A 25,977-nucleotide genomic window follows, 5' to 3' on the forward strand; every position below is an offset into this window, starting at 1 on the left:
TTCACATAGTGTATGCAAAATAAAATACATAACTCGTTTCTCGACACGAGTTTTCACACAAATCTGCCAGAAAAAGTAAAAATAATCGGTTCGCGCTACCGCGAAAATCTCAGCAATACCGAAGTTGGGTATCTCTGCGAAACAGCAGGCGCGATTGGAGGCGCGGAAGATTTGACAGCTCTACTGTTATACAACTGTTATAAACAAGGCGCGAATTTCGCGGTACCGCGACGATCTCGGTTCGTCTATTTCCAGCCTTACATTTCCACATACCTATTCGCCAGAGACCTAGTTTAACCGTTCAAATAGACATACAGCGTCAACGTCGCGCGCCACAAAAAGTAGCTCAATTTTGCAAACAAAGCTACTCGTCTCGTGTGACATTTTTTCTTCATCCGACATAATCGAATTACAGTGGAGCGCCGTTTATCCGGGTACCTTTTATCCGGCTTTCCGTTTATCCGTGCTGTTGAGAAATGACAGCTCAATACAAAGGTGACATTGCGTTATGAGGAGGATATTCGAAAAAGCGGTTATAAGAGCACATTGTCATAACAAAAAACACTATAATTCATGGCTAATTTCAAATATTCTTGTTGGAAAAACATGAAGTTAATGAAACCTAGGTTATTTTTATCAGAAAATAAGAAAATTTTCCAAAGCCTAATCAGGAATTGGTAATAAAATAATCATTTGACTCATTACCCGTGTTATTCGCTTATCCGGGCGAGTTCAAGTCCCGATAAGCCCGGATAAACGGCGCTCCACTGTATCTAGTTTGTTTATAAGCAATATTAATGCCGAACTCAAAAAAATTAATTTGAATATATTTTATCCTATTTTTTTGTGTTTTCAAAAGGGTAACTGTACCAGTTTTCGGCAGGGTAGTGCAGCAGTTTCACAAAAATTGCTCACACATAAATATTTTTCATTATTTTTCTTGAAAGTGTTGTTATTCTGGTTGATAAACTATCATAGTATGTTACAATATTTTTTATTCAAATCCCTTTTTCATAAATATTTGTGAAAATGCAAACATTGATTTTGCTCCTATTTTTGGCAGTTTGTTCCTATTTTCGGCAGGCTGTGTTCCTATTTTCGGAAGCGAATACGGGTCAGAAAATGTTTGTATCAATGTGAACATGTACAAAAAAATGTTTAAAGCAATTTAACACTCTTACTTTCTTAAGATTGGTGTTAAAAAGCACTTTAATTATTAATTTTATGTTGCTTATTTTGGCCCGTTTTGACAGCCATTTTGATGCGACGTTTAAACAGAGCAGCCATTGACAGTTTGATGGTTATAGCGTACGTTGCGAACTGGCTTACAAATATTTATTTTTCTCTTAAGTTAGTGCATTTTTTGTCGTAAAATTGGTGATATTTGGTGCAAGAAAGGTCATATTATGTGTCGACATACGCATTGTAGTGTTCTGATCAATTTTAAAAGGAATATTCAGCCAAATTCAAAGTGTGTTATTGTTCCGTTTCGGCAGGAGCCCACAACATTGAGCTGTCAAAAATGCACATTTACTGTGTACCTATTTTCGGCAGCATTTAAAGTGAAAAATAACTTGTTTATCGTGATTTTAAAATTCCGAACAAGTTAGAATAAATTAAATAAGCATAAAATCTTTAATATACACCACTTTTTCATTGTTTTACTGTTCTGATTCTCTTAATCACAAAACCTGCCGAACGATTGGCTGACAGCAAAGCTGCCGAAAAAAAGCACAATTTATTTGATATTTTGGAAAATAAATAATGAAATGGTGTGAAACTTCGTATGTGAATATCAAATAAGTACAGTTTCACTGCAAAATTGTATTTTGTGAAATTTTTCACCGCATTTGTGCAGAATTTAACGTTTTTAGCTACCCTGCCGAAAATAGGTACACTGTCGAAAACTGGTACAGTTACCCTATAACCGTATTAATACACGATGCGCAATCTCAGATTGCGCATATATTCGTTTTATCAAAACATATGTCATTTCGCGTAACCAGTCCTGAGCTATAAACGTCATTTCCATAAACTTTCAGATTGCGCCAAGATTGCGCATAAATTTTCAAGATTATCGGGGCGAGTACCGGCTTCGAACGACGAAATCCGTTCGACGCTCATGAGAGAATGAGAATCATGAGATACAACTGTAAAGCATTAAAAGATTGAATCTACGATTCAAGGATGGTAAAGTTTTGAATTTTGATCTTTTTTGCCATTCGTTACATCATTATTGGATGATTTGTTCCCAAGCTCCACAGATTAAGCTTAAACGTCTGGAAAATTGAATATCCATAGAAAAAAATGAAAGCTTGACTTTTAAATGATTTAAATTTATTGGTAAAAATGCAACTTATAGTGCGTTGGACAATTCTTGAAGCAAATTGTACTGATTTGATGTTTGATCTGTCAAAATTAGAAAACCGCGTATCTCCAAATCCGCGTAATTCGAGAACCGCGTAACTCGGGAATAGACTGTAGAGCGAAAACGTCCCGCGCGACGACGTCTCGCGTGACAAAAAGTAGCTCAATTTTGCAAACATTGCTACTCGTCTCGCACGACATTTCTGATTCATCTGAAACAATCGAATTATCCAGTTTGTTTATGAGCCAGACATATTAAAAACTGAAATAAATAAAGTTGAACACATTTTAACTCATTTTTTTATATTTTTAATTTTTATAATGTGTTTTTAGGTTGATTGGGCCAAATAAGCTACTTTGATCTACATAGAGTGAAATTTTGAGCTACTTTTTATCTTGCGCGACGTTGTCGCTCTATATCTTTTTGAACGGTTACCGTTGAAATAGACATACAGGCGTTCCCCGAATTAAGACCCCCTCGAGCTACGACGATTCGCAGATACGACGATTATGATATCGATAATCAAAAGTGGTCATTGAGACGAAATTGATGTTTTTTTTGAATTTCTGTGCTGATAATCGTTACAAACACATTTACACAGAATCCACATCATTACATTATTATGAAAAAAAAATACACGGTTTCATAGATTCTGTCAGGAACGAAGAAACCGCGTAACTCGGGAACAGACTGTACTGTCGTATCTCGGAGGCGAAATAGCGACAACGTTGCGCGTGCGACATAAAGTAGCTCAAAATTGCCAACAGAGCTACTTATCTCGCGCGACATTTCTGCTTCATCGGAAACAAACGAATTATCCATTTTGTTACGACCCAGACTGATTCAAAACTCCTAAAAATAAAATTTAACTCATCTTAACTTAATTTGTATGTTTTTCAACTAACATGTAGGTTGACTGGGTCTTTTTTGAGCTACATTTTGTTGCACAAGGTGTTGTCGCTTTATGTCTATTTGAACGGTCATTTAACCTCGTTCCTACACAGTCCTTGGCTTTTTAAGCACCTTGTTATTCGCGTTCCTATTATTGGCTGTCATATAAAATCGAAGTGAAACAAATTTCGCGCGTATTCCATATGTTTGTCTTTCTGAATACGCTCTGCGCCGGATTTGTTGTGAATTATATCTTCAATACAGCCGTTCTGTTTGTATCGAACAGCATTTCGAAATGTCGACCTTGAAACCACTACAATGTCTAAACCTAGGTACGTAAATTAATAAAAACCCATGTGTTTGTACTTCCACAGTTTATTCGTATTTTATTCGTTGCAGACAAAGCACAGCAGCGAACATTCATCGAGTTTTATAAGTCATTAGGCGAGGTATGAAAAGCAGTTCAAAAGTTAGCTTTTTTATTTTAACTTCCTTGTGTCTATCATCCATAGAAACCGGCTACTACTGTGCGAATTTTCGATCGAACGGATTATTACAGCTGCCATGGCGTTGATGCCGCATTTGTTGCCAAAACACTTTTTAAGTCTTCGAACGCGATCAAAATAATGGAAGTAGATAATCAGCAGTTGCCGTATGTTTCCTTAAGTAAAAACAATTTCGAGGGACTCATTCGAGATCTACTGCTCGTGCGTAACTATCGAATAGAAGTGTATTCGAAGGAATCGAAAAGGAAACATGAAACTGATTGGTCGATCCAGTATAAAGGATCACCAGGGAATTTGGCACACTTCGAAGATGTTTTGTTTAACAACAATAACGAAATGGTTATCGGTTCGGCTCTGATTGCTCTGCACATTCGTCATGAATCCAAGCAACGAATGATTGGTTTAGGATTTATCGAAGTAAATGAGAGACGTATGGCCGTGATAGAATTTGTCGACGATGATTTCTACACTGAGCTGGAGGCTTTAATTGTAGTTACGGGACCTAAAGAGTGTCTACTTCCCAGTGTCGCAGCAGAGGTAAGTTGCACATATTGTGTATATTAAAAGAATACTTAAATCGGTTTTATTATTTGGCACTGTACCAACAATGCCAAATATCAGTATCAGCAATAATAACAAATTCGATATTTGGTGCTAGGACATCTATTTCGTATAATCGATCTTTTCGAATATAATATATATGTGTGTTTTTTTTGCTGAATGTAACTTCTATTCAATTTCTCGTTCAATTCCCTTCACGTAGCATAAATTCGCAATAAGTGTTGGTATATACAACATATCGTTCATGGCAACTGCTGGTTTTGAATTTCCAATTCAACTTCGCAATTTTCTTCGTATGGTTAAACACATCACTTGTCAGTAAGCTTTCTAGCCTTGACTTCAGATACTTTTTGTTGTGTACCATATGCTAGGATCTTTGAGCATCAGAACATGTTTATATAGGCAACATTTGGTTCAATTCACATCACCAACTAAGAACTAGTGATGGGTAAAGTTGTCAAAAATCCGAAGTTGATTCAGATTCGACTCCGATAAGTTCGGAATCGACTCCGGAAGGTAGGTCCGTGCTGCAACATCCGGAGTCGTTGGGAATCGTGCGAAATGGCCCGGAATAGCCCGGAGTTGCCCGGTGTTGGAGTCATCCGGAATCATTCGGAGTCGTTCGGAATCGTCCGGAGTCGTCCGGAGCCGGAGTCGTCTGCAGTCGCCCGGAATCATTCGGAGTCGTTCGGAATCGTCCGGAGTCGTCTGGAGTCATTCAGAATCGGCTGCAGACGGAGTCATCCGGAGTCATCTGGAGTCGGCCGAGGTCGGCTTGCATAGGAAGTTCACGCGCAAAGAGAAAGACAAAAAACACAACGAAAGGAAATGTCAGATCACAAGTACATTAAACCACACGGCCCTTGTTGACTCCGACCAAATCCGACTCCGGGCGATTCCGGGCGACTCCGGGCGACTCCGGGCGACTCCGGGCGACTCCGGGCGACTCCGGGCGACTCCGGGCGACTCCGAACAACTCCGGGAGACTCCGGGAGACTCCGAGAGACTCCGGGCGACTCCGGACGACTCTGAACGACTACGGACGACTCCGGACGACTTCGAACGATTCCAGACGACCTCGGAACGACTCCAGACGACTTCGAACGACTCCAGACGACTTCGAACGACTCCAGACGACTTCGAACGACTCCAGACGACTCCGACTGCGAACGACTCCGGCGACTCCAGACCACTCTGGACGACTCCGGACGACTCCGACTCCGGGTAGATCTAGTGGTTCCATATTGCCGGAGTCGGAATCGGACTAACAATAGTCGGAGTCGGATCGGAGTCGTAACGGAGTCGTGGATGTGCTCCATACAGCGCATCACTACTAAGAACGCCGTATTGTTTTGATTTTCCGTAATGTGTGCCATTTTCGTCTTTTTCTGTCTTTTTGGCCTGCACGTAAGCTTCCCTTGAGATTTTTATTATCAATACGCCATGAAACGTTACGTTTCCTTGTCCATAAAACAGATTAATATGTTACTTCGTTCTTTGTTCATGTTGTTTTTTTTTAGCTTTTTTTAATATAAAGTAGTAGTAGTAGGTATAGCTTAAAGAGATAAGAGATTTCGAGCTACGTGACTATAATTATTCCTGGTTCTTCAATAGAATCGATTCACATGAGAAAGGCCACAAATAAAAATATTATCTTCAGTAATCCGCAATATCCGCTATACAATTTAAGACAGGTGCCATAACTTTATTACTATTGAAAGTGTTACGCTTGTAGTTTGCCTCTTTTGTACTCTTTGCATATCCCAACATGTTTGATGTATATCGCTCATACGTCTATTTTGTTTTCAACATTCTCGTTAATTCTTTAGTACGAACGTGTCGAGCAAATTATGAAGCGTAATAATGTGATCGTTACAACACGCAAGGTGAAAGAATTTATGAAGGATAAAGTCGATGTCATCGACAGTTTGAACAAACTGCTGCGGTTCCGCGAGGGACAGCATCCAAACGCAAACACCATTCCAGAAGTATCTAAATCGCTGGCTCTAAGTGCACTGGGTGTAATCTTAAACTATCTCGAGCTTACTCAAGAACCAGGCAACCATGGTCAGTTTCGTCTGGAATCGCTCGATGCAAACCGGTAAAATATCAAACGTGTAATGATGTATTGTTTTCCTGTTAATTTTAAAGTGTTTATTTATTTATTTTTCTATTCAAGCTTTGTTCATCTTGATGCAGCTGCAGTATCGGCTTTGAATCTTTTTCCAAACCCAGGCACGTCAGTTAAATCGAACGCCTATCGATGGCAAAGTGTTCTGGGCGTACTTGATAGGTGTCGCACACCACAAGGCCACCGATTGATGGCACAATGGATGAAACAGCCGCTACAAGATTATGAGATTATCAAAGATCGGCACGATATTGTGGAGTATTTTGTCAACAATACCATAGTACGCTCAGAGCTTTATGATAATCATCTTAAAAAGCTGCCAGATATAATGTTCGTGCTCAAACGCCTTTTACGCAGAAAAGCTTCGCTGCAGGACATTTTTCGTTTGTACCAAGTTATTTTACGTGTGCCAAGAATGTTAACACTTCTGGAAACGAACGATCTAGAAAGTATTTCTGTGCTGAACAATATATACAATCCTATCAAGGATAGCTTGAATGATTTGAAGCTATTTAAATCCATGGTTGAACAAATCATTGACTTGCAAGCGGTAGAACATGGCGAATATCTTGTAAAAGCTGATTTCGACAGCCAGCTAAAGAAGCGAAAAGAAGAAATGGACGAAGTTTATTCTAAAATGAAGCATCATCTATCCACAGTAGCCAAAGACATCGGATTGGATGCGGGATCGTCTATTAAGCTTGAATTTGTTAGCCAACATGGTTACCATTTTAGAATCACGCTTAAAGATGAAACTTTAATACGGAAGAACAATTCCTATCGCATCTTAGATGCCGTAAAGGGTGGCGTTCGGTTTATCACAACTAAACTACAAGATTACAGCGAGTCTTTTGCTACGTTAAAAATTGCGTATGAGGAACAACAGCAAACTATTGTCGCAGAAGTGATACGTGTAGCTGTAGGATATGTAGAACCATGGACAATGCTCAATAGTCAGATAGCGTACTTAGACTGTCTGGTAAGCTTTGCAGTGAGTGCTTCAACTGCACCGATCCCATACGTACGGCCCAAAATGTATCGCGAAGGTCCAAGTGTGTTAAAACTGATTCAAGTGCGTCATCCCTGTTTGGAATTGCAAGAAGATGTCAACTATATCGCCAACGATGCAATGTTTGACGCCAAGGAAACTTCCACTTACATTATCACCGGCCCAAACATGGGTGGCAAAAGTACCTACATAAGATCTGTGGGAGTCACTGTCTTAATGGCTCATATCGGCTCATTCGTACCATGCGAGAGTGCAGAAATGTCAATTTTCGATTGCATCTTGGGGCGAGTTGGCGCCGATGATAATTTTACCAAAGGACTCAGTACATTCATGGTGGAGATGATCGAAACTGCAGGAATAATTCGCAGAGCAACAGATAGATCGCTTGTAATAATCGACGAGCTTGGACGCGGCACATCAACATATGAGGGATGCGGCATTGCGTGGTCCATCGCTGAATGGCTAGCAAAAGAGAGCAAATGTTTTACCTTATTTGCCACCCATTTTCAGGAAATAACCGACCTTGCCAGCTACGTAGAAAACGTGAAAAACTGTCACATGCAAGCCATAGTTGATGGCGAATGTTTGACTTTATTGTATCAGGTAAAACCGGGAGTAATGGAGAAAAGTTTTGGCATACAAGTCGCTAAGCTGGCTAATTTTCCGCCAGGTGTCGTAAAGGTAAGAACGTGTAAGAATGATGTAAATCGAAACAAAATCTGCAATTACTCCATTTGTTTACTTTCAGCTAGCTCAAAAGTTCTACAATGAATGTGAAGATCATCGAGGAGTCATTAAAGAAAAGCATGATACTGATTGTTTGGCGGTGCTGCAAAAGTGTTTCTCTGAGATCGATAATTTTGATTGTGACAGTGATAATTTTGCTTTGACTCCTGATGCATTGGAAAGATTGTTATTTTTGGTTAATTAAGAAAGGGTTTCTGTATGTATCATTCCATCGTATTCTCCAACAAGACAATAGTTGTTTGTGCTGTAATAAATTTGAATTGAATTTGTTGGATATTTGAAATGTATGATGTTTGTTTCTTATTGCGATTGCGATGCCTCTCCCAAATAGAAATGATTTTGATAAGTGTTTATGTATGAAAGCTTTTAAATTAGTAGTGTCAAACTCATGCACGGGCCGCTATTTTTTATACCAGGGATCTCCAAACTAAGGCCCGCGGGCCGCATGCGGCCCTCAAGAGCTAGTAACACGGCCCACGATGACTTTGTCAGAGTTAAAGAAAATGTTACGTTACTTTGACTTTTTCAAATAAAATTGTATTTTTACTTTTCTTACACAAAAATCAAACTTTAGTAACACGAAGCTGTAGAAGTATCTTTAGTATTTTGTTATAAAAACGAGATTTAAACGTTCATTCATCAGTTAAAGGTAGTGTCAAATGGCCCTCAACATAGTTATTTTTGAAACAATGCGGCCCGCGAACTGCAAAGTTTGGAGGCCCCTGTTTTATACGATAGTATGTTGCCGTTCTCGTAGTACAGTCGTCAACTCGTACGACTTAACAACATGCCCGTCATGGGTTCAATCCCCAAATAGACCGCGCCGCCATACGTAGGACTGACTATCCTGCTATGGGGGGGAGGGGGGGGAATCAATTAGTCACTGAAAGCCAAAGCCCACAAGTGGGTACAGGCAGGCCTTGACCGACATCGGTTGTTGAGCCAAAGAAGAAAGAAGAATGTGATACAAAAATCAGATCTTGATCACTTCTTTTCATGTCATTTTGGGATAACAGTTACGTTGTAATAGTTAAAATTTTGTTGCAAAATAAAGAAAAGTACTGAATTAATTTATAATCAGTTGGGTACGGCACATAGCAAAAAAAAAAATTGCATAATTTTGTGCCAACTAACAACCCAAGCGCCACAGATTAAGCATAAAGGACAAAAAAGAAAGCTCCATTCACCTGTTTGCTTAATAGACGGCGTATAAGACCAATATAATGATGAGTTATTATAATTAACTCATCATTATATAGCTGTCCTTTTTTTGCACTTGCAATGTGTTTCGACAAGCTTCATCTAATCGTGACCTATATAGCCTTCTAACTTTCCTAGCAAAAATCAATATGAATGGTCGTGTGGTCAGATATATGGGTCCCAACTGCCACAAACCACTAAACGACCACTAAACGGGTTCTAAACGACTCAAGCTCCTTACCTAAACGGAATGTAGAAATACTTCGTTTAGCAGATGGCAAATGACTTATTGATCACCCCATAGCAGGATAGTCAGTCCTACGTATGGCGGCACGGTCCATTTGGGATTTGAACCCATGACGGGCATGTTGTTAAGTGGTACGAGTTGAAGACTGTACTACGAGACCGGCTTATAAGAAGGCCGATAGGGATAGGGGGGATAAGATATAAGGAGATAAGGAGATAGTACTTAATCTATAATAACATTTAGTCGGACAAGCTATTCACTAATTAACTGAAAACATTAAGATTCTTAAGGGTGATATTATAGTTTTGGAAGAAATCGTTTGACAAAGGACTGCCTTCAGTGGTTCCAGGCTGGTTCTTAGAATCAGATGTAACGAGGGCACTTTTTTAATATGAGGAGAAATGTAGCTGCAGATAAGGACCAGTCGATAAGATAATGTAACACATGAGAATGTTGATACAGTAAATAGAAATTATGAATTAATTATTATTTTTCACGATGATACCAAAAACATGTACAGGTGACCCGCGAGATACGACTGAATTTGGGACTGAAAAAATGTCCCAAAGCAAGGCGTAAATAGATATAGTCATATGTCGAATATCTGTGAATATAAAGTTTATAACCTACGTTGAAGATCCGATATCTCTGATATCGAGAATTTTATTTAATAAAATGTTGGATAATGTATAAATTTAACTCCAAAACCCGTTTACACGATATAGATACTCAAGATCGGGTAGTTGGGGAATCTTTGAAAATGTGTGTGTAACGGTTATCAGCAAATTAAAAAAAAACATCATGTTCTTTTCAATGACATCTTTAAACTGCCAAAATCTAAATCGTCGTATCTGCAAATCGTCGTAAATCGAGGGGGTCGTAACTCGGGGGACACCTGTATTTAATTCCCTCAAACTGATTAATCATCACGTGGTTCTTTAAAAAAATCTAAGTTTTATTTCTACAGCGTTACAACCGAGCGCTCCATACCTGGATGCAAAACTTTATAGCTGTTTTTAAAATATGTTCTGAGCGTTTAAACTATTCCCCTATATCAGAGATGTCAAAGTAGTGGTCCGGGGGCCAAATGTGGCCCACGAGATCTTTCGGTGTGGCCCGCGACCGCTTGCGAGCGCCTACATGTATGGTCCAAAACAGCCAAAATCATACAAAATCATGGAAAAGTCTGTGGCTTTGCGTTCTGGCGCCCACCCGACCTTTACCGAGCCATCCCGAATAGTTGTGTTCGTTAAACATGTGTGCGCATCAAAAGGACATGTGTAGCCGTGAGAAAACTTTTCTCTTTTCTCTTTTGCCTTGTCCTTGCCTTTAGATCCTGATGAGTGAAGCATGCATACCTTTCGGGAACGTTCAGGGTATAAGCCCTGTCCCTCTCATGTTAATCGTGAAGATAGAATCGTATACTTACCTTGTCGATGTTTTATTGTACCTTCTAAGCATGTATGCACAACAAATAATAAATTCAAAAATCTATTTATTTTGACAAAAATAAGCCCTCAATTCCAGACAATTTTATAGTAATGGATGAAAAATATAAAGCAAATTCTGTTATAACCTTTCGGATGAATAAATGTGTTAAAGATACAACTCGCATTTTAGCTTCAATCTCATACACATGTATAAAACCCTGAATTTTGTGGCATATTGTTTTCGTCGCTCATGAGTGGACATGGTTGTACCACTAGGTTGAGCAGTACAAACATATCTGATATATCTGAGACGGTTTTCTGATTTTTTATCTAGAGGGTGATGAGAAATGAGAATGAAATGAGTGAAATTTGAACGTCGCGGCGAACGTTCCCGGGAACGAACGAGTTCCCCGATACGGTTGCATGGCTAATTGAAAGTAATTATCAGATTACTATTTTTTACTTTATTTTATATCAAAGTTTTAACTAATGCAATGTAATTGTTATCCCAAAATGAAATAAAAAGAACTGCAAAAGATCTGATTTTTGTATACTATAATGTCATAAAACACTAGGCTGCGGCCCGTGCTATTAATTTCAGTAGAATTTTAGTCCGCGGGGTCAAATGAGTTTGGCATCGTTGCCCTATATGCTTAAAAACCTCCATAGCAACGTTGCCAACATCTCCTAACCATTTAAAACATTCTACCGCGTGGATTAAGTAGTCCATTATTATGATTCGAAACCCTGTAAGCGTAAATTACAGTACGTCCCTCGTCAATAAAAAGTAATTGTAAAGGAATCAGTGGGCCGGTCTGGTGATACAGTCGTCAACTCGTGCGATGTAACAACATGCCCGTCATGGGTTCAAGTCTCGAATAGACTGTGCCCCCATACGTAGGCCTGACTATCCTGCTATGGTAACAATAAGTCATTGCAAGCCAAACTCACTTCACTACAGGTACAGACAGGCCTTGACCGACAGCGGTTGTTGTGCCAAAGAAGAAGAAGAGAAGAAAGGAATCAGTTATTTCAGAATGTAAGATGTTTTCAGCATAATATTTAAATCGATATTGTTAAAACAAGAATAAAGATACAAACTGCGAATTTCATGAACGAAGTTTTTGATTATCAGTTCCAAGGATAAAATTTAGTTCATTATTCAGAAATAAAAACAAGTGTTCATAGATTAATACGATCTAATACTTAAGGTATTTGTGGATATTATAAATGAAAAAAAAAACAAAAACAAAACATAAATGCATGAAAATGCATCAAGCAGTAATTTATAATGGCTGTTAGGTGGATTTGAATATCTTACCACATATCAGGCTAACATCACACGATGTAGCGCAATGACGGCATCATGAGATCCTATTCTACGTTTTCTCGATGGTTTGCTATGTCCGATTCGAAGCCTTCCTTGCTAATGTTGAATATGTGTAGCGGTTTGAAGCAGACGCAAAACGAGTTTTTTCTCCACCTTCTCCGCCATCCTACCAGTGAGCAACATTCAGCTTCAAGTTTAAGCAGGCACGCGATGGTTGACTTTCGTCGCTATCGTTATTGCAGTGATCATCAACGAAGTCTTCAACGCTTTCAGTCGTTCGTCGTCCGCGAAGCTGTTCAGAGCAACTTGTCCGAAAGGTGTAGTGTAAGATAACCAACGAGTGACGAACACGGGAGTAAAAGAAAAGAAAACATAATAACTCGTACTACAGCAAGGGATTGGAAAGGTAACCAACGCAGAAAATGTAAAGAAATGAGTAAAGAATAAATCTTTCCTTTTAACATTTCTTTACAATTGTATCAAGCTAACAGTTAATCAATGGTTTTCGGTATACATGTGTGTCGCTACATTTGCTTCGGAGGGGTTGTTAGATGCTGCAAGGGACGCAGTGTGTTGTATAAAAATCTGTTCCAGCCTGCTTTACAATAGTGTTGTTCAGTAGTGATGAACCATGTGTTAGTGCAGCGTAGTTGGCCAATCGTGTATGCTGCCCTTTATATTAGCTTCTCAGACGTGCTACGATTCCGTGATCTAGTTCGTTCTTTGCTTCGATCAAATCTTAGCGGCGTTTCGTATTATGTTGAACAGATTAATTCAGTGAATATGAAATAAGTATCGTTATTCTATGTTTAAGGCAAAGGAAATTTAAATGCGTTGTAAATTAGCGAATGCGTTGTAAAATCAACAATTTTAAAGGGGTGTGATCATTTGATAATGCTAAATAGATGTGCTCGGCTTACGGAGGTAGAATATCAAACACTTTCAATGTCATGTGGAGGCCATCGAGTGTTGCAAATGAATCGTCTTCTTCGTAATAGCTTGCTTCCTGATCCCGAAAAAGGGTTCGTCGCTTTGACGGCTGTCACTGCTACTGATGATGCAGTCTTTCATTGTGTGTGTGATTAAATCAAGTTATTTTCTGCGTTCGCTATTTGGCAATTATCAACAAAGTGTTTGGTAACACAGTTGCTCTAACACGCGCTATCTGTTTGTTATAAATATGTGCTATGAATACACAATCATTACCGTCCATTAGTTTCTTAAGCAGAATATTAATATCTATGTTGTGTATTGAATTTTATAAAAACATCTATGTAAAATAAGTACAAAATCATACAAGACTGCTACAAGTTGTTTATATTTATTATAGTTTATTGCAGCTAGAACTCACTAGCTAAACTTCGATTACAAGCCAACTGTTGAATTTGAGTTTGTGTGAATTATTTCATTTGGCACGTTTTTCTATAAAAATAATCTTAATATGCCTTGACATTTTTGTGAAATGATCAAAAACCGGTTTTCTACATTTTTTTATTAGCGGTCCCGTAGTACAGTCGTCAACTCGTACGATTTAACAACATGCCCGTCGTGGATTAAAACCCAGGATGGACCGTCTCCCCTGAAGCTAGCAGGACTGACTATTTGGCTGCGTGGTACTGAATAAAGCTTCGAAAGTCTGTATAGACCGGGATGTTCGCGTAGGACATTTACGCCTAATAAAAGTAGAAGAAGATGCATGCTTTTCAATTGAACTTTCAACCAAATATAGTGCGTTCAATTAAACGGCGTGCCAAGTAAAAAGTGTTCAATTATTGTATTCCGACTACAGTTTTTATTCTTTTTATATTTGGCGTAACGTCCTAGGCGGACATGCCGGCCTATACAGGCTTTCAAGACTGTAGCTAGCACCATCGAATTAATTTGTTTTTTTTTGTTAATGAGGGATCGAATTAGTTTCTGCACAAACAAAAGTAATAATAAGTTTACCAATCTTTCAGGAAGGCCATACAATGTTTTTGCAAACAACGGGATAAAATGAGAAACGTTGCAGCAACGCTGTTTGTTATTCTCACTGTCTTCAAAATAAGGTATGCTGTAAGTATGTGTGCAACGGGTGTATTTTTTAATACAGTAAATTGCACCTATACGTAAATATGGTAACATAACATGGTTAACCAGATTAGAAAAAATCATAATATAGTGTTTTTTATAAACCTAGTTTTAGAGAAGCTTCAACCAGTATCGTCAAGAATGGTTAGGTTTCTATAAATATATAGTGCATCCTAGGCACGGTACATTTATTTCACTATTACAAAGAAAATACTGATTGATAATGATAATGAACCATGAGTTTAAACATACCGTAACAATTTCAAGCGGTGAAGCGTGAAGCTAGAATCAGCATGGTTCAATCTTATCACGCTGACAATTATTTGCACGTTTGTGTCGAATTCAAAGTGAGCTGATATATCAGATAGGCTTATTCAGTGCAATTTGACGTTTAAAAACGATAAGAGGAAAAAATCCGGTTTGACAGTTTGATTTTTCCGAATACAGTGAACCCTCTCTTATTTGAGAGGCGATGGGACTGTCGAATAAGAGGGGTTTTCAGAGGTGGAAATTACAGAGGTGGAAAGTTAATGAAAGGTCCATCCAAACAATAAAGAGATAGAATATTTAGTATGCAGCCTTAACTGTTGCTATAGGAAACTGCGAACAGGATTGCCAATTTGAGCATACATCATTCAATATCCATGGCAACACCATACACAAATAAGAGGGACACAAATTTCAGAGGTTTTCCAAATTAGAGGAACAAAAATGTACTGGAAATCAAGGGACTGTGCAAAATGTTCAAATAAGAGAGGTTTTTCAAATTGGAGAGGTGTCAAATAAGAGAGGGCTCACTGTACTCACTCCTAAGATTGTCCAATTTTTTCACTATTTTCTACAGTTTTGAGAATAATTCGTGATAAAATGAACGAAACTTGATAGTGTGTAAACTGGAACACTGATCGGTTATTGGTTAGAACTCACCATAAGCGTTCTGCGGTTTTTTGTTCGATTGGTACACTATTCCTTGCTTCCTGGTTATATACATTCACAGTATATATACATATACAGTTATTCATACATTCAAAATCACCTCTTTTGTTTAAAAATTTATTGCGAAGTAACGGTTTTGTTAGGATCAGGTGAGCTTCATATCTTGATGTCAATCTAAAAACTGACCGTCTCGTGGCTTTTTGGCTGCTTTCTTTTAACTACTCCAGAGCAAGGTCTTTGAAAGAGAACAGGTCGATGCGTTTAAAGTAAATTAACAGAAAGCCATGAGAAAATTTTAACAGTTAAAGTGAAGATTGTTTATGTTTAGCGATGGACGTTGCTATGGAGTGAATGAGAGTTTTGTTCATCATTTTGCACTCATTTCCTTTTAGAATATTATAAGGCCGAAAATACACGGACCGGAATTTCGTGACCGCGAAATTCTGCCTGCTGTCAAACCCATATACAAAGTGTCAACGGCAACATTCACGAACTATCAAATCCATACATTTTTCAGCAAGCAGTTCGTGTATTTTCGACCTATGATTTAGAATTCAATCATGGCTGATACAATCCAAGTGTCTCATTTATCATTCGTCGCCGGGTTATCAGCAAAAGACGGTATGCATATTGTACCAGTGTCTGCCGATTGGATGTTTCATTTTACTCTCAGTGTTTAATCGAAGGTTAATAAGACTTCTTTTACCCAGTTGGAAAATGTACTGTGCTGTTTTATGCCTGTTAAACTTTTCGTTCTTTCAGCAGGACCGTTGCAAACGGTAGTGATTCGTGGTCGCGGAATGGTAAACAATGAAAAAGGTTATCAATGTTTCTGTTTGCAATTACTGTTCAATGTTTGCAATTACTTCTCCTTTATTCTTCAGAAGTGGTTGGCCGCAAGAAATTTATCCAATATAATCTTCCTAGTAGTAAATTCGTCCACTTTTCCGCGATAACTATTAGCCGTTTGTTTGTAAACCCTTTTCCATGAAACTGTCAAAAGCGAGCTGAAAATGGCAACCTGGCAATGGGCTTTGCATCGGCCTGTGCTCCTTAATAGAACCTGACTCCAGAGTAACACTAGCTACCATGTTTGCCATTTGAGACACCTTTTTATCTTCAAGGCACACTAAATTTTGTTAGGGAACCAAGGTGTTATATATGACAAGGTGAAGTTGTTCAGAGCAAAATGACATTTCTCGATTTGACATATCTCTTCCAGGGGCTTCGGTATAAAAATCGGGGAGGGCTGGTGCGGGGTAATGAAATTTGTAAGCAGAGAGTGACCGATGTCCCCCACAATGTCGCCCAGCAAAAGCGATAAAAATCAACCTCTTAAATACATTATCCTTGTAGGGAACGAATTTTCAAATCGTGTGTCTATGTATAAGTGAGAAAGAACATGGTAAGCCCACCTGATAAATACACTCACTTTGGTCGAATTGTCAGCCTCAACTGTGTAATGACATTCGATTAAATGTCAAAATTTTCACAATGTCTAACACATTGTATGAAAATATAAGACACGAAACAGATTATTTTTGCATAGGTTTCTTATCGAATATCATTGCATTTTGGCACTATTTGGCGGTATATCTAAACTCACGGTTATAATAACTTTAATAAACCTATTCCCTATGCGCTTTGAGTCCATGGTCCAAGCCTCATTTGAACCGTCTTACCGTAGTAGCAAGGACTGACTATCCGGCTGCGTTGTAGGGTAAATGTACCTATAGTGGTGATAGTACCAATAGTGGTGGTATTGCACTAAAATCCATACGGCAAATTAAAAGTAATTAAGTTATTTACGTTAGTGTGAAATGTTCTTTAGCCTTTTACAAAGGGTTTAAAAGATAAATGGGACCATTCCATTACTTTGTGACCGAAAAATCCATTATTTTGTGAAATGTGTCAACATTTTTCCAAATTCCTTAGGATTTCATAACGAAACTCAAATTTCTGTTAACGTTCTAAATGGCCACTTACTTGTGCAATTACTATTTTTTTAAAATAACTGTTATGAAATGTTATTGTTTTACTAAAATTATTTGTCTTTTGACCATATTTATGCATTTTTAAGTGTTTTTTACCATAGTGCTATTATAGGTACACAAAACAGGCATGTTCCTATAGTGGTTATAGTTATAAAATCAATAAAAACAGGTCGTTTTAGATTTTTTGAGGATATTTTTGACATGTCGTACTGTTTTCACTAAAAGAAACAAAAGAAATGAGTTTTATGTAGGTAATTTACCAAAAAAAGGCGAAAATTTGCTTATTTCGCTGAATGAAAAATCGACCTCAAAACAAGCTTTCTGTTCCGGGTGTGGGTTGACGACAGGTTATATAGTACTTTAGTCAATAGTTTCATCAATCTAATTTATATTTTTTTACGATCAAATTACGCAAGAAACGAATATTATAGCATTAATCCTTGATATCCATACGAAAGCAGCTTCGAAAGTTTCATTATTATTATACATTTTTTTGAGGTATCTTTGTTTACCACCAATAAAGGAACACAATACGACGACTATAGAAACCATACCACCATTTACAAAAATATGTATTTTTTCGTAAATTTGATGTGTTTCGTGGTAAAAGTGGTTGTGACTGCGAAGATAAAACATATTCCAATTGCAATGTGTTAAAATATTCAAAAATTGTTCTTCCTGACACTTTAAATTCATTAAAACACATCTGTACCACTACAAATTGCACCACTATTGGTACACTTACCCTACTGAATAAAGTCTCGAAAGCTTGTGTGTAGGCCGCCAAGTCCACGTATGACGTTACGCTAAGTAGTAAAAACCTATTCAACTGTGAATTAACGCACATTAGATGTCTGACAAATAGCCAAATCGTTTTGACCTTTGGTTGTTTATGACATACAAATGTTCATTACTTATGCAAATGCCAAGTTCATGAAAAATTTACGCAAATTCTAGCATATAGTTTATTAGCGTTGCAATTCCATGCACAACATAATAAAGCCAATTATGTGACTCGAGTATCAGTGAAACAGTGTCAAAAATGCTGATTTTCTGCTATGATCCGTGTTAAACAACTAGATTTCTCTCTGGTTTGACATATCTAACTGAACGAAGGAAATTTGCATTATCTGACTCAATGGGAAACTGTTTTTTGTCCAACAGCTTTTCGTCAGGCTAAAGCTACGGAAAGCGTTGTGATTTACAATGTTTCTATTTGTTGAATAATTTTAAACCTTACGAATTGCATGTTATTGCATTCATAAATAGAGTTTAAGTAATGATTGTTCGAAAAAATTAAAAAGTGTGTGAATAATAAAATGCAGAGAAAGTAGAGAAACATTACACAAGCGCTTCCTTACATAACATCGCTAAAAACATTTAAAAAATAACAACGCCATACGTAGGAGTAATCATAAAACTGTACGATAAATCCTGCGTTTCACGTAGTAGTTTTAATTTTTTTTTATTATTATTATTATTTACAAAAAAAAAGGCTGATCAATTTGGCAGCAATGTCACAAATCAATGAAATAAATCTCTAACAAGCTTGCATAATACCGGTTTCGTTTCGTTTTGATTTCGTGCACAGTGGTTTTGTTTGACATTGTTCCGTTTGAATCAGATAATCGACACTAACACCATTACTCTGAAACTTTTCCCTACAATTCTTTCCACATACTATTTCTATTTCAAATTATACATTTTAGTGATAACAATAAGTTTTGAATAGTAAATGGTACTCAAATAGCTTTTATTCATGCTCCATTTAAATGTTTTTTTGCTTTCCAAACATGTATTCCAAAACGTATTATACCGTGAAAATTTTGGCTTGTTCATACAGGGCTGCTAAATGTTTTGTATCGACGGTGCTTTGCTCGCGTATGCCAGGTCTGACTCAAACCCAGCGTCAGATATGCACTGAATCATCAGATGCGGTTGTATCTCTAGCATCCGGTCAGTGGATAGGAGCAAATGAATGCCAAAAACAGTTCCATGGTAAGATGGTTGGAAATTATAGACCAGTATATTGTATGCTCTGTACTCACATTATATATTCATTAATATTTTATGAAAGGTCATCGTTGGAATTGTACTCACGTATGGAATACTGATATGTTCGGGCAGATAGTAGTGATAGGTACTTAGAAAATTATGTATTTGAAAATATTTAACATACAGGACCATTATTATTGATTGCTAAAGCCGAAGAAAAGTATGGCAGTAGCAACAACATGCGTAATTTCGAGTTTTGAATAAAAATTGTATTTTTTAGGTTCTAGAGAGGCTGCATATACTTATGCTATAACTAGCGCCGGTGCTGTCTATTCAATTACGACTGCCTGCGCTAAAGGAAACATTACAACATGTGGTTGTGATATGAACCAGAAAATTTTCTCTTCTAGTGAGTCTGAAGTGAGTTCGAATTGTAAAATACCTAGATACAGTAAGTGTTCGCTAACTAGATGCTTTTTAGCAGAAATGTTGTTAAACTGGACGTTCGTTAAATGGGATGGATCACGGTCAAAGTGTGTTCATAAACTAGATGATTTTTAAGTGAAATGCTTTCAAACTGGATGTTTACTAACTGGGATGGATCCCAGTCAATGTGAGTTTATAGATCAGGTGGGCTTATCCGCGTCTACACTCATACTACACTATTTTAGCTTTTAACTTATTTTAAGTTCTGAACACCTTGAACCCGAATTCTGCGTGAAGGAGTCACTAGACTGTCAAAACGACTTTTGAAACGACGGTGTTAAAAACAACGGGGTTTGGGTGCTGCTTTTCTCTTGTACTCGTAGGTGCATAAAACCGAAGAAATTATATACGCATTGACGGTGTTTTTCGTACGGCCATCGAGGCCTTTGTCACATATATCTTCACATATCGTTATTTTCTTGTTGTTATCACTGTCTAAAAAAGTCTTGCTTCGAATGCTGTACAGGATTAAACATGTGTTTTAATGAAATTTAGAGCACAATTTGATAAAACATTGTTCTGTTCACGTTCATAACTACTTCCACAATGGATGCCTATATGTTTCAATGCACGTGGACGCGATTTATAGGAATTATCGAAGAAACAACACTGGCGTCGGTTTGAAGCAAAACTGATGAGAATGCCTTCTGCGGTGAACTAACCGACAGAAAATATTTATCGGGACTATTAGGAGACTACTATTTTTAATTGATTCTAGTACATCATGGCAATTATAAAAAAAAAAAACAAAAAGCAGTACGACCAGTGCCTAGATATGAAGATATTCAATAAAAACATACCAAGTGTCCGTAATTTGAAGCATAACGGTAATTTCATTTCAGTTAACGAATATCGTCCGCAAGCTGGAAAGTAAAAACATCCCAGTTAGCGAACATTTACTTACTTACATTCTTATTCCATTTTCCTATTCCAATTGTACATTTGCTCTTAATTTGTTTATCCCATGTTCGATTTTGCACACAACTTTACATGAAATTAAATGTTTTGTTTGGTTTCTTTTTTATTGGTGATGACGATTATCCCCCTTTCCCTTTCGCATATTCTTTTAGTAGAACTGGAAATGGGGAGGCTGTTCTGTGGACATTGGCTACGGCATGCGGTTTGCTAAAAAGTTTCTCGATGCCCGTGAAATCGAAAACGATAACCGGAGTCTAATGAACATGCACAATAACCGCGTAGGAAGAAAGGTAATTTAGAGCGATAATTTAAAATGAAAACAAAAACTACATAAATAATAATAAAAATAACCAGTACATATTTATCATACATTGTAAACACTACACGTGTTATTTAAGGTAATTAATATATATATATATATATATATATATATATATATATATATATATATATCTATATATATATATATATATATATATATATATATATATATATATATATACTATATATACTATATATATATATGTTATACTATATATAAATATATATATATATATAAGCATAAGTTAAATTAAAATGCAACATATACTATGAGTTGTACCGTTCTACTTTATGTTCGACTATTGTTCATTTTATGTTCATTTTATTGTAGCTGATCATGTCATGGCTTGCATGAGTGAGTTGTTACAAAACTGTTTTGTTTGAATAATCCCACACTCAGAAAGTGGCAAAATCTGGTAAACAGCATTAAGTAATTCAAAAATCATTTCAAATTAAGCTGTACTAAATATTAAAACAAGTATAACTCGTCAAAGTCATACAGCCGCCGTCTAGTATAGCGAAAACAGTCTACTAACATGTAGCATCATAATCTCGTGTAACGGTAGCACCATGGAGTCCTAATACTAGGGCTCAATGAGGAAAGGTGAGCTAAAAAAATGATTCAAATTGATAGGAGACGAGATGGGGAAATATATTCTTGCAGTTTTTAAGTACTTTGGGTTCCAGTTCTGAGAAAATGTACTTAAAAAGTACCACAAGTTTCAAGGTCAGTCGAGCGGGAGAACATACTGAGCATTGTCATTTGCCCAAAACACCAAACCTGCTGAAACTATACTGATGAAACGATTTTTTTAGTGTGCATATATATTTATATATATATATATATATATATATATATATATATATATATATATATATATATAAGTTAAATTAAAATGCAACATATACTATGAGTTGTACCGTTCTACTTTATGTTCGACTAATTTTACTACATTTTTTAATTTAAATTTAGTATTGATGTTATATGTTTAACAATATAGAGCAATTTTGGTATGTCGATTATACTTGACTAAAGATTTGTATCATTTTTTAATCTACTTATAGCTAGTAAAGTTACTGCTACGAACAGAATGTAAGTGCCACGGCGTAAGTGGTTCCTGCGCGATGAAAACTTGCTGGAAAAGTTTGCCTTCGTTTCATGTTATTGGCGATGCCATGATGAAGAAATATCGCAAAGCCAAACTTGTTCACGGTATTAACATTAGAAATAATCAACCGCAACTCGTGTTGAAACGGTATGTTTGTGATATGATTATAACATTTTCGTTAGTGTTAAGTTATGATACTAATCCATATATTTCATTGATAGAAAAATGAACAAACCGTTGCTCAAAAATGGGAAGACACTGGGTGACAGTCAAATTCCAAAGAGAACTGAATTGGTTTATCTGGAGCCTTCGCCTAACTATTGCGAGCGTAATATCAGTATTGGAGTACTCGGTACAGCCGATCGAAATTGCAACCGCACTTCGCAATCCATAGATCATTGTGATCTACTGTGCTGTGGACGAGGCTACAACACCCATCAGATCGAACGAACCTGGCAGTGTAATTGTAAGTTTAAATGGTGCTGCACGGTTACATGCGATGTATGTTCAGAGCGAAAGGAAGCATACACTTGTAAATAAAATATGATCATAATGTTCACTAAATAAATTCACTGTCTATAGATAGACGAATCCTTTGTTTGTTATTGTGTATAAAACCTAGATTAGGGGTACTGGGGGTAGTTTCGACACCGGTTTACCCATGATTGCAATACTTTTTCCAATGTAAACTTACTAGTAGACACCGAAAAAGGTTTTTTGATTCAGTATGTATCATCTTACGAGAAACTACGGATCCTGGATTTTTTGATAACATTTTGATAAAAATAAAAAAAGTGTGTGTTGCATCAAGACTGAACTGCGGGGGAGATCGGCACTATGGCATGCATGGGGTAAAATCGACAGCTTGTGGGGTGATATCGACACATTGATTATAACTTTTAAAATAACAAATTCTGATACAGTCTGAACTTCGATTCCCTGCCAACTATTGAATATGTACTTTTTAGTTGGCTCGTTTTTCCATACAAAAAATTCTGAAGTTTTTCTCAGCAAGCCATGAGATTTTTGTGAATTTTTCAAAAATCGGGTTTTCTATACAAACCAAAGGGAGTGTATATATCAGGTAGGCTTATGGTGTTCTTCCTCACTAATACATCGAGACACAATTCGACAGTTTGTTCCATAAAAAAATCTACTATGTCTTGAAGTTTAAACGGTATCTCGCAGTAATGGTATGTGGTTTTACTCAGGCGTAGCACGAAGAAAGAAGCCAAAAAAACTTACGTGGCAGCCAGCTCTTGGATTAAAACGAAGATTTGAAGGCTATAGATTCCAAAAAGAACATTTCCATCGCCAAATCTGATACATAGGCAACAATTATTGAATCCTTTCTACCAGCAAGCAAGAAACAGTGCACCAACCGAACCAAATATAATTTTATATTGAAAATGAGGAATTTATCAGAGTGCCTGAGCATATATTCTTTGGTCCTGTTCAATAGACCACCGATACATCTCAAATATTGAGTAAAATTGTGAAAATTTTGGATAGAGTTAGGAGTGAGCCCATAGAAAAATTATCAAAGCATCCAGTTTGTTATGGATCTAACTGTCAAACCAGGTTTTCTTCCTATTTTCGTTTTTAGACGTCAAATTGCACCGGATAAGCCCTCCTGGTATATCAAGTCACTTTGATACAAACGCATGCTTTTTAATTGAACTGTCAGCCAACTATCGAGCGGTCAACTAAAAAGCAAGCCAACTTCGTTCAATTATTGAATTCTGACTGTAGACGGTTGTCTTTCATTGAAGTTCAACAAAGTATTTCGTTTCAATTTTAATAAAAAATAACTCAAAACATTTTTAACATATGCGAAAGAAATGAAATTATAAGCAAGAACAAATATTTCGTTACAAACAGCTTGGGACCAGACTCCATATAGTAGAAACTGGAAGATAGTATCTGGAATGGTTAACATTCTTCAGTATCTTCATGCAATCGTCTTCTTTTTTCATAAATTCGAAGGGTGCTCAATTTTATTTTTCTCTGCTAACTCAAAAATCAAAAGTCGAACATCGGTCAATGTAAAGTAAGCCTAAAATACGATCAAAGCCATAACAATATTAATTTTAATAAGCCTAAACCATATATAAAATACATGTTTTGAGTCCGAGTTTGGCAATCGTTCTATGAGATAATGATACAGTCAGTCGAAAAAGTATTAGTCTAGCTGAATATTTTGTAGAAAAAAGCGAATTATGGCCGCAATAGGCATGGGTTACTAAAAGTAATGATGAGGTTTGATAAAGGGACCATCAATGCACACGTATTGCTAAAAAAATCGTTTCATCAGTATAGTTTCAGCAGGTTTGGTGTTTTGGGCAAATGACAATGCTCAGTATGTTCTCCCGCTCGACTGACCTTGAAACTTGTGGTACTTTTTAAGTACATTTTCTCAGAACTGGAATCCAAAGTACTTAAAAACTGCAAGAATATATTTCCCCATCTCGTCTCCTATCAATTTGAATCATTTTTTAGCTCACCTTTCCTCATTGAGCCCTAGTATTAGGACTCCATGGTGCTACCGTTACACGAGATTATGATGCTACATGTTAGTAGACTGTTTTCGCTATACTAGACGGCGGCTGTATGACTTTGACGAGTTATACTTGTTTTAATATTTAGTACACCTTAATTTGAAATGATTTTTGAATTACTTGATGCTGTTTACCAGATTTTGCCACTTTCTGAGTGTGGGATTATTCAAACAAAACAGTTTTGTAACAACTCACTCATGCAAGCCATGACATGATCAGCTACAATAAAATGAAACATGACCCATCAATAAAATGTGATCCATATCTTTGCCTGATCTTATTGGCCATCATAAAATGCACTGATTTTTGGGTTATATTTGATGTTTTGGACATTCAACCGCTTCTTTCGTTAGATAAACGGTAAATGATGACTGCTTACATGATGGTTTGAGACACAATTAGTGTCAAAAAATGGCCAAACGCTGATCAAATCAAGGAATGAGGCCTTTTTATGTATTTTTGTTGCGTTTGCACTATTTTAATGTTTATTTTTTACCAATACGTGTGTATTGATGGTCCCTTTATCAAACATCATTACTTTTGCCGCCCCATGTCTATCGCGGCCATAATTCACATTTTTCTACAAAATATTAAGCTAGACGAATATTTTTTGGACTGACTGTAGCCTTAATTCATCATTATATGCTCCTTGGTTTGTTGACATCGCGAGTTTTAAAGCTTTTAAGATATTTTTTATTGAGTGTATGCTTAGCTTGATCATTACGTGTGCCGTACATAGTTACGGGTCATCTGTAGAAAAATTACGATAAAAAATAAAATTTGCATACTATAAATAATCATTACACAGTGATTTACATTAATACCAAGTGTCGATTTTACCCCCAATGGCCGCACAAATTTTGGTAACACTTTATACTACATAGTTTAATATAAAAATTACACACTAATTACAACTAATCAAAAGTCTTTATAAAAGAATAATATTAACACGAACATTATAATTTTGTTGAAATAACGCCACAAGTCACAGAAGTAAAAATTTACATCGGCTGTCAATCAGAACCACCATGTGTTTATTTTATTTTTTGACAGTTGACAGGATTCTGATCAGTAAAAAATTATCCAATATTCGAAACAGTTAATATAAATAAGGTGTACCAAGTTTTTTTCTTCAAAAAGTTTTATAAATACTAAAACGGCAAGGTATCG

At 36.8% G+C, this 25,977-nt stretch overlaps 2 protein-coding genes across 6 annotated transcripts; both read left to right on the plus strand.

Moving 5' to 3' along the window:
- The first annotated feature begins 3,411 nt into the window (after positions 1 to 3,411).
- Positions 3,412 to 8,496, plus strand: LOC120903201 (DNA mismatch repair protein spellchecker 1). Its single transcript, XM_040312479.1, has 6 exons — positions 3,412 to 3,591; positions 3,659 to 3,708; positions 3,772 to 4,302; positions 6,156 to 6,427; positions 6,506 to 8,147; positions 8,215 to 8,496. Exons 1-6 carry the CDS (start codon positions 3,555 to 3,557, stop codon positions 8,395 to 8,397), a joined length of 2,715 nt encoding a protein of 904 aa, XP_040168413.1. The 5' UTR covers positions 3,412 to 3,554; the 3' UTR covers positions 8,398 to 8,496.
- A 4,192-nt stretch (positions 8,497 to 12,688) lies between these two features.
- Positions 12,689 to 22,840, plus strand: LOC120901598 (protein Wnt-2). 5 transcript variants are annotated; one of them, XM_040309666.1, is made up of 9 exons: positions 12,689 to 12,826; positions 13,919 to 14,033; positions 14,379 to 14,468; positions 19,264 to 19,418; positions 19,498 to 19,560; positions 19,696 to 19,835; positions 20,975 to 21,109; positions 22,206 to 22,396; positions 22,471 to 22,840. In XM_040309666.1, exons 3-9 carry the CDS (start codon positions 14,416 to 14,418, stop codon positions 22,787 to 22,789), a joined length of 1,056 nt encoding a protein of 351 aa, XP_040165600.1. In that variant the 5' UTR covers positions 12,689 to 12,826; positions 13,919 to 14,033; positions 14,379 to 14,415; the 3' UTR covers positions 22,790 to 22,840. The 5 variants fall into 5 exon arrangements, with proteins under 5 accessions (XP_040165600.1, XP_040165598.1, XP_040165601.1 ...); XM_040309664.1 differs by lacking the exon at positions 13,919 to 14,033; XM_040309667.1 differs by lacking the exon at positions 13,919 to 14,033 and having other exon boundaries at positions 14,383 to 14,468.
- Positions 22,841 to 25,977: the final 3,137 nt, after the last annotated feature.

This window comes from Anopheles arabiensis, chromosome 3 (assembly GCF_016920715.1).
Source record: "Anopheles arabiensis isolate DONGOLA chromosome 3, AaraD3, whole genome shotgun sequence".
Lineage (NCBI taxonomy): Eukaryota > Metazoa > Arthropoda > Insecta > Diptera > Culicidae > Anopheles > Anopheles arabiensis.

Bases quoted from the DNA above. Each gene is read 5' to 3' on its own strand.
- LOC120903201 (XM_040312479.1), top strand. From the start codon at position 3,555: ATGTCGACCTTGAAACCACTACAATGTCTAAACCTAG. The intron at 3,709-3,771 runs GTATGAAAAGCA...TATCATCCATAG, and splicing joins TTTATAAGTCATTAGGCGAG to AAACCGGCTACTACTGTGCG. The intron at 8,148-8,214 runs GTAAGAACGTGT...GTTTACTTTCAG, and splicing joins TTCCGCCAGGTGTCGTAAAG to CTAGCTCAAAAGTTCTACAA.
- LOC120901598 (XM_040309666.1), top strand. From the start codon at position 14,416: ATGAGAAACGTTGCAGCAACGCTGTTTGTTATTCTCACTGTCTTCAAA. The intron at 19,561-19,695 runs GTACTTAGAAAA...TGTATTTTTTAG, and splicing joins CGGGCAGATAGTAGTGATAG to GTTCTAGAGAGGCTGCATAT. The intron at 19,836-20,974 runs GTGAGTTCGAAT...TTCTTTTAGTAG, and splicing joins TCTCTTCTAGTGAGTCTGAA to AACTGGAAATGGGGAGGCTG.